At 47.1% G+C, this 8,716-nt stretch overlaps 2 protein-coding genes across 3 annotated transcripts in view; both read right to left on the bottom strand.

Annotated features, from left to right (window-relative positions):
* Positions 1-605, bottom strand: part of LOC119358037 (serine/arginine repetitive matrix protein 1-like) — a 1,792-nt gene extending 1,187 nt beyond the window's left edge. Inside the window, exon 1 of the mRNA XM_037624760.1 lies at positions 399-605. Within this exon, the coding sequence (XP_037480657.1) occupies positions 399-605 (207 nt within the window). The remainder of the gene's footprint in view (positions 1-398) is intronic.
* Positions 606-2,131: 1,526 nt separating this feature from the next.
* Positions 2,132-8,360, bottom strand: LOC119355938 (nucleolin-like). Of its 2 annotated transcripts, none has more exons than XM_037622836.1 (13): positions 8,202-8,360; positions 7,839-8,116; positions 7,160-7,692; positions 6,954-7,043; positions 6,634-6,873; positions 6,205-6,426; positions 5,783-6,083; positions 5,375-5,697; positions 5,177-5,286; positions 4,970-5,064; positions 4,807-4,883; positions 4,462-4,555; positions 2,132-4,274 (listed from the first exon to the last, which is right to left on the bottom strand). In XM_037622836.1, the coding sequence occupies exons 2-12, from the start codon at positions 8,077-8,079 to the stop codon at positions 4,463-4,465; spliced, it is 2,325 nt and encodes a 774-aa protein (XP_037478733.1). In that variant the 5' UTR covers positions 8,080-8,116; positions 8,202-8,360; the 3' UTR covers positions 2,132-4,274; position 4,462. The 2 variants fall into 2 exon arrangements, with proteins under 2 accessions (XP_037478733.1, XP_037478732.1); XM_037622835.1 differs by having other exon boundaries at positions 2,132-4,244.
* Positions 8,361-8,716: the final 356 nt, after the last annotated feature.

Genomic DNA, 8,716 nt, shown 5'->3' with positions numbered 1-8,716 from the left:
GAAGGCGGGGCCATGGCGTCGATGGCGAGGCGGGGGTGGGGGGTGGAGGCGGAGGCGGAGGGGCGGGGGGTTATAACGGAGGCGGAGTCATGTTTAGGCGGCTACGAGGGGTGGCGGTGGGCGGCGGGCGGTGGGCGGCAGCGGCCGCGGCGGCGGCGCCTACCGCGGCTTGTGGGGTTGACGCCTTGACCATCGGAGGCTGGCGCCCTCCCCTCCCCCCTCCCCCGTGGCCGTCCGATGCCGCTGGCCGAGCGGATCGGAGGGCTGGAAGGAAAAGCTGGGTGCTCGAGGAAATTAATAATAAGGGAAAAGAAATCGTTATTATATTGGGGGAGAGGAGTGCGGGCGTGAAGGTGGCGTGTCGCTGGCCGCGCGCGGCGGCATTGCGGTGCGGTGACCTGGTACGGGGAAGGTGGCGTGCGGGTGCGGCAAGGTGGCGCGCGGCGCGGCTGCCGCGGCGTGCGTGACTGACTGACGTGACCCCGCGGCGTGATGGCCGAGGAGGCGCCGACGTGCCGCCTGGTGGCTGACGGGGCCGGGCGAGGGAAGATGCGCACCGCATGCCCCCCGCGTGTGATGGATGCGACGAGGCCGGGCGGCGGCATCGCGCGGCCGGTCCGGCGTGGACGCGAGCGGGATGGAGACGTTTGAGAGTGCGCGGTGCCCCGGCCGGAGGGGTGGTTCACGCCTGTGCTGGCCCGGGTCCGGAGGGAGCGCGCGTGGGGTGGGTTTGGCGGGGCCGGACGGCGTGGTAGTGGCGTGCCTCGCGCGGCAGCCGGCAAGGACGGAGCGGCTCCCTACGCGCGTGTTTCCGGGACCGGACTGGTACGGTGCGAGACGTGCGGTTGGTGGCGCGTGCAACCGGCATTGGCTTGGCTCCGCCTCCGCGTTTGGTCGACGTGCCTGCCCGGTGCCCGCGCCTACAGGATCCAGGCGTGCAGCCACCGTGCATCTGGCAAAAGGTGGGTTTTTTTTTTTGCGGGTAGAAGACTTGTATTACTCAAAATCCAAAAATACTGAAGGTCCAGAACCAAACCAAGTCATAATCCTACCTTCAGATCTAGCAAAGGTAACTTATTCTGAGCACGACTAGCAAAAGTAATACAAGATCTACGAAGACTCAAAAGGTACTGAATCTCTCTTACGATGGCTGAGTATAAGGATCTATCCACTTCTTGCGACTGAATCATCTTCGCGGCAACCATAGAATCCAATTCCACCAGAATTGGTAGCTCAGTGCGTTGGATCGCCAAAGATATCCCTTCTATACACGCACAAAGCTCAGGTGGGGTTAACGAGAAACGGAGAGCGGCGCGGTGGAGTTTTGCGGCACCACTCAGAAGCCCAGATCATCTTTGTTTACATTTTTTACACACGAAAATGGCTGTGACCAGTTTTGCGGCACCACTCAGAAGCCCAGATCATCTTTGTTTACATTTTTTACACACGAAAATGGCTGTGACCACCAATCGTCAACGGGAGCACGTCGGCGTAACGCAGCAGCCGTTGAAGTCAGCTAAGTTAAGTTCGACAACGTAGCCAACCTCTGTGCCGAGAATTCAGACTTGTAGCTCGCACAGCAAGCGCAAGTGATCACGGAATAGGTAAGCATCAATCACAGTACCGACCACATACAAATTACCTTTTTTCAGGGCAACATATAAATTACATGTTCGTTCACTTCCGTTCCGCCCGACCGTTTGACAACAGACTCAATTAGAGTTCAAATAAAAGGGCTCAATTCATACCGGCGAGGTGGCACCACCGCAACAGCATGTCAGCCAAGAACAGAACAGAACTGAAACATCTTTGATGCATGCGAAACCATCCACACAAGTATCGATACTTTTTTGAAACATTTCATGCTCATCGTATTGCTTACAGTGCTAAAAATATAGGAGTAGAAAACAATCCACGTGGATACAGGGTGGTCAAAAAAAGTTTACATGATACAAGAAGCCTGTGCAACAGTTGCACCACTACTACATCTACCTATTCTATACCCACGCTCTCTGGAGAAGAGACTGATAGAAGTAGCAGTGCTTGGAACAATTTTTTGATCAAACTCAGGCAACACAGGAAATACAACATATTTTAAGTTATATTAGTGCAAGATTCAACTGAAATGCAATATCAGAAGCAGGACTCGGGTTAATAGTAAATATGCATGATACACAAGATAGTTAAAGCATTGTAAGTTAAACGCAAGCTTAGAATAATTGCCCCTTTGTAACCGAAATTCAAAATTAGTGTGAGCATATAGTAGTCAAATATACATGAAGATTGTAGTAACATAACTCATTACTCAAATGGTAAAAAACATAAGGGCGAGCATATACAGTTCATCTTCATGAACGCAGGTTATCAATGTTTCTACTAATAAAAACAATTTGGACCTAACTGCATGGTTCAGTAGACTCAATTGCATAGCCCGTAATGCAAAAACTCAGACTGAGCTTTTATACTTGCAATTTGAAGAAAAAATGTTTCTCCACATGCAATACTTGTAAATTAATAGCCACCTTTCCCCCTGATCTACCTTTGTCCTAAAAGTCAAGCAGCCTTCTTTTCATCATATAAGCATTAAATCAACCAGCCGGTGCTGATTCCATCACACTTTCAATCCACATCTCCAGATTCACTTCCACCCTCTCATTTTGCTGAATTGTGTAAACTTTCCTTGCACTATTGATCTAATGCCATCTAAAAGATCCGATAACATCTTGTTCATTTCCATCAAGAACTCCCTACTCCAACAAATATTAAACACTAGATGACAGCCAACAAAGCGCTCTGTTAAAACCACTGCTTTGTTTCTGAAGACTGCCATCTCAATGATGCATCAGAAGAGGCCACATATCAAGCCCCTTTGCAAGAGTAGCCAAACCAAGAATGCATTACTTTGATCTCCAGTCAACCAATCAAGCAATTCCCTCGTTGTTACAGCGCATAGAAGGATGGTATTAATACAGTTTGGTCAGCCTTATTGCTGCTCTATGTAGCCTCTATAATTTGTATTTTCAACATCTCTTTCACCTACCTATTTCTTCGAGTTAGCTCATGAAATCAGCAACTCACAAAAGACGGACATCAATAGTGGTTGTTGTTTATAAACTTGTAGATGCAAAACCTCTAACTGGTCTCAAACATCATTGGTTTACAAATAGACGATGCAAGGAAGGAAATTCAATATCAGAATTTCGGTTCTTCTAAAACCATACGCCCCAACCCCCACACCCAATAATCAATGCAACGAGGGCCAAAAGGTAACATACATAACCTATATTATGCAATGAGGGCCTAAACGTGTCATATATAACCTATATTAAGTCATAGTGCACTAAAAACTATACTAAAGGAATTAGCACAACTCAGAAAGACCAGATTCATGCCTCCAGCAAAGTTCTTCAAAACTTGCAACCATCCAACAGAGATTTGGCTCAAAGATGTATGATCCATGCTCCATGCAGAAGTTCAAAGATATTTCATAAACCATGGCGCTCGGTGATGATAATGCTTGTTAAATTATCTGGTGCCATGTACTCTATGCTGCTAATTGACAGCATTGCAAGGCCATCCAGTCATGTAGCTGTGAGTTCTGTTATCTTAAAATTGTGGGGAGGCCAAAGAAATTGCTTGGTGAAAGAACTACTTGAGCCATATAAAAGGTTTCTCCCAGAACCTGGCAACCAACAAATCCAATTTTATCTGCAGTGCAGTTTAACAAATAACTAGTCCAAATTTTCAACCTGATCTTTCAGTCTCAGGTAGCAAAGTTCAATCCACTAGGGAACAGATGCAGCATGGTCTGAACCAAAGGTTTCAGAAGTAACAGCCTTACATGAAGCGCTCACTTCAAAGGCTTCATTTGTAAGTCTGATCTTCTGCTGGGTCATCAACGGTGGAGTCTCCAAAACACCTTGTGTTGCAGGAAGGAAACGACCTCAAAGATTACTTATTGAAATACTCCATATCTCTCAATGTTATAGAAACACTGGAAGTAAACATGTCAACACACCATGGCTGGCTAGTTCACAACTCTTGACCAACTAAAGCAAAGCCTTACATTAAATAAACATGCCGGAACATCCACAAGACTACTGCTTCAACCAACTCGATGTTCCTGGCTCCTTCAGACATGCCTTATTGATTGTCCACACTTGCCACTTGTCCAGATCCATAGGCCTTAAGTTAAGTAGCTCCATACAATCCATGGCCTACACCAACCTCCTATGGTGCCACATCTGTTCCACAAAGACGGTCGGATGCCAAATCTGTATCATTAAAATAATTCATGGTTGATCACGGAGGGTGTTCCGTGTTTGATACAAGGGCAAACATTTGCCATCTCCTAAGTGAGCAACTAGCGCAATGATGGGGATGATGGCGACAGATGGTGAACAAAATTCATGTGCAATGCAATTAAACTGAAGGAAAACTGAAACTGATTAGAGCTTTCACCTTAGTAGTACGAACTGGAACCACTGCCGCCAAAGTAGCCACTGCTGCCCGTGTTACGACCTGAGTAATGCGATGAATATGAACTCCCGCCAACCTGACCAAACAGTAACATGTTGATTGTCAATTTCCATGAAACAAGGTTGCTTGACACAAATAATTATACATTATGGAAGTGCATTTTATGTTGAATCTAGCAGTATCAATTTGGTGTTGTTGATGCTGGTAGTTTTTCCTTCACAGATGGTCAAGCTTAAAAATATTTCACTAGCACTGGACCTATATTTGACTTGGAGAGAGCAATAGGTAGTAAATCCATTAGACATATAATACTTCAAGAAGACTAACATCAGATCCACGAGGCATGTAGTCTGCACTGTAATTTGAAGAGTAATTTCCACCAGCATCTCCAGTGCTCGCAGAACCTACAGATGAGATGCATTAAAAATGTTGTAAGCATTGGATCAAGAAAGGCATCATGACAAATAGCATAGGCTTCAAGAGTATATACCTCCATAACTCAAGCCATGGCGGCTGCTGCTATACACGGGGTCATGACCAGCAACAGATCTGCTGCTACTGTATCCCACATGTGACCGCCCAAGCCTTCAAGGATGGGTATTTGTAAGAACATGAGATTAAAATCAAATACCAAGACGTTCTCTAAAACAAACAAATACCAAGCAAAAGGACTGCATGTTACTAAATATACACCAACCTCTCAGTATAAGCATCTGCATACCGAGCACTGCTACCACCAACATCATAATCTAAGCGTGCCTTGGGCTGACGAACGCTAATGTCGTGATACCGAGGAGGCACGTCATCCTTGAATCATTAACAATAGTCAGGTTCATTTGAGGAATAAACTGCAAGTGCATGAAAAAAATGCAACAACAAATTAAACTACCCTCACCATCTCAACATATGAGCGTTTTGAACCAGATATTGTATCATAATCACGTCCACGGCTCTCCCTATAGGTTGGCAAAGGTCGGTCAATCTTCTCTACATAGCCGTCATCAGCATATGCTCTCCTCTCAGAAAAACAGGGAGCGCTGCGAGGAGCTAGGTCTGAATAGGCCGATTCACGGGGCGAATAGTCATCCCTGTAAGTGTGGCGCCTATCCACTGGAACTCTTGCACCGTAGTCAGCAAAGGTAGCTCTGCTCCTTGGCGGAAGAGGTTCATCGCGCCTTCCATATTCCCTCCTTGGACTTCTCTTTGGGTAAACAGGAGCTGTACACAGATGAAGTTTGAGAAATTTGATGCGGCGGCTACAGTTGAATGTTCTACAAAAAGAATGGGTACCATCTATACGCACCTGGGGGCCTTCTATCATAGGATCTCTCTGGAGGAGGCAAACGCCTAACTCTATCTGGTATTGACATAACAGGGCGTCTATCTCTAATATCTATTGGCCTCTTCAGTGGAGGCCTCCTGATGGGAGGTAAGCGAGTATCAGGTCGTACAAGACGTGGCAGAGGCCGGCGTGGAGGAGGCCGAGTGTATGGGAAACGGCCACCTCGAGGAGCACTTTGCCCAATCCTGAAATTTCCTCTTAATCCATGCTTCATTCTAGGAGGTCTCTGTACTGGCCTTGACAATCTGGCTCTCACTTTTGCCTGAATCACAAAATAATAATCGTTAGAAATTATTGCGTGATAATTTTATCTATCATACAGTGGGCTGAGTAGATGGGAAAATCAGCTAAGAAGGTACAGCAAACTCAGTTGGAAAACAAACCTTGCTATCACCTTCGCCAATCTCAGAACTAGTTATCCCATCAACACATGCAACAGCATTATCATGCGTATCAAAAGTAACAAACCCAAAATCTTTTCTTTTGGCCGCAGGCATGTTTCGGGCAAGTTCAACTTTCTCGATAGCTCCATACTTTTTAAGGTACTTCTTAACACGATCTTCTTCCCATGAGGGGGGAAGACCATCAAGAAATACAGTTCTGACCTGAACCACAGAACCAAAATGAGGATTCAGTAACTTTAAACATATTATTGTCATACCAATATTAAACATGACAACAGAAATTAGAAACTAGCTGCTGCCAGAGTGTATGACCAAACAGTATCAAAATACTTATACTATCATGCCCACTTAAAAGGGGAGGGGGAAAAACAGAGACACTTAAAACTACTGCAGAAAACAAGTGCTGACCTGTGCCATCATTTCATCATCGACTTCAGGATAGGAATCGGCAAAGGAAACCTTTGCAGTGCGATCAACTCCAAAGACTACATCCCTCTTCTGCAACCGCCTGAAAGCATCCATAGCTTCAGGGCGAGTAGAAAACTCAAGTAAAGCATACCCACGATTCATCCCTGGGTTATTGCTATCCTCAACCAATATTAAATCGTCAAAATTCTCGACCTCATAGATCTTCAGTTTCTCCTTCAGCTGTAAATTCCAAAACAAATTATTTCTTACACCGAGATGCAGGAAAAAGGCATCGAAGAAAAAGAGTTTGAGTGCCATACATGTTCTTTTGTCCATGTCTTGCAGATATTGCCAACAAAAAGTGTATCGTTGTCACGACTAGGAGCAACACCGCATTGCTTACCTCGCACCTACAGAATTTCAGAAACAGTTATGTACTTGCAACAAAATATACTATAAACATATGTAATATTTTTCTTTTTGTTTAGGAATGTATTAAACAAATGTAATCAGTTATAAGGCCAACCATCGGATTTTTCAGATCTGAGACAGCACGCTTTGCTTGCTCCACAGTCTCATATCGCAGGAAGGCAAAGCCTTTATTCTTCTTCGTAACTGGGTTCATCATCAAACGAACTTCGGTGATCTCGCCGACTTCACTGAAAACTTTCCTCAGGTCACTTTCTGTTGCATCTTTATCTAGCCCACCAACAAAAACTTCAAACTCCTTCCTCTTGCGATGTGCTTTCACCATTTCATGATGGTCTTCGTCCTCCACGTCCACATCGTGGTCTTCATCTGCATTTTCATATTCCTCACCCTCACCATCATCCCCACCATTATCCAGTTCCTCCTCATCCACCATCTCAGTCTCCTCTTCGACTACATCTTCAGTGTACTCCAACCCTTCATCACCGTCCTCGTATTGCTCCTCATACTGCTCCAAATCCTTCTCGTCGTAGTCGACGGCAGGCTCCTCTTCATATTCTGGCTCATCCTCGAACTCCAGCCGTTCACCTTTGTCCTCCTCTTCATATGTTTCTTTTGCAGCTCCATCATCTAAAAATTACATAGAGGTCAAATCCTCACACATTTACACGAAAAGACAAGAGGTCTCCCAAGTAAGGAAAAACGGCACGGCGTAGCACAGATCTATACGCGAAAAAAGTCTAACTATGCGCGAAACAGAGGAGCAAACGTGATACCTTCAGCGTGGCTTGCGCCGTTTTCAGCAGCATCCGCCTTGGCATTCACCTCAGCGGCCGGCTGCTGCGGTGGCGGCGACGGCTTCTGCTCCTCGACCTTAGGGGGAGCCTCCTCCGCGGCCTTGACCACCTCGACGGGCGCCTCCTCCGCGACCGGCTGGGGCTTCGCCGGTCTGGCCTTCGTCGCCGACCCCTTCCTCGCCGCCGCGGCGCCGCCCCTCTTAACCGACTTGGGCGGCATCTCTCTCAGGCCGCCACACCAGAACCAAGAGCACCGGCTGCAAACCACCAGAAGAGCAGACGGAATTAGCGGAAGCGGGCGTCGAATCGGCGGGCCGGAGACCACGGGCGAGCGGTGCGTACCTCGTGCCCTCGCGGAAGATCGAGTTTGCGGGGACCGAAACCCTAGCGACGGAGACGAAAGCGCTGCGCTTTCGTTAGGTTTGCGGCGAGACAAGACGGACGGTGCGTGGCCTCAGCCTGGCGTTGCCTTTGCCTTTGCCTAGGTAGGTATCGTTCGTTGGTTAGCCTCCCCGCTCCCGGGTCGAGTCGTATTCTCCGCAATCTGGAGACGCTCCTGGAGTTGTTGGGTGTAATTACGGATTAACCACCGGGGCCTCGCGTGCTCCCGTTGACCGCTTCCGACGCAATAACGGGGCCTCGCGTCCTTTTATTTGCGACGTTATACTTGTTTTTCTTTTTTTCCGAAAACTGCGACGTCAGGCTAGCCAAGTAGCCATAGTGGGACTAAGAGGATGAGATTGTTGCCAGCCCACCCGAGTTCGTGTCTCGGCACGGACGGCGGTGCTCACGGAGTTTCTCCTATAAAGAAAAGCCAACGAGAGTTAGCCCTTGGGTTTGTCTCATTTTTTTTTATA

Source organism: Triticum dicoccoides, chromosome 2A, assembly GCF_002162155.2.
Source record: "Triticum dicoccoides isolate Atlit2015 ecotype Zavitan chromosome 2A, WEW_v2.0, whole genome shotgun sequence".
In the NCBI taxonomy this organism is placed as follows: Eukaryota; Viridiplantae; Streptophyta; class Magnoliopsida; order Poales; family Poaceae; genus Triticum; species Triticum dicoccoides.
This window is presented reverse-complemented; position numbering and strand designations above follow the sequence as displayed.

Bases quoted from the DNA above. Each gene is read 5' to 3' on its own strand.
- LOC119355938 (XM_037622836.1), bottom strand. From the start codon at position 8,079: ATGCCGCCCAAGTCGGTTAAGAGGGGCGGCGCCGCGGCGGCGAGGAAG. The intron at 6,084-6,204 runs GTTTGTTTTCCA...TTTGTGATTCAG, and splicing joins TTGGCGAAGGTGATAGCAAG to GCAAAAGTGAGAGCCAGATT. The intron at 5,287-5,374 runs GTGAGGGTAGTT...TAATGATTCAAG, and splicing joins AACGCTCATATGTTGAGATG to GATGACGTGCCTCCTCGGTA.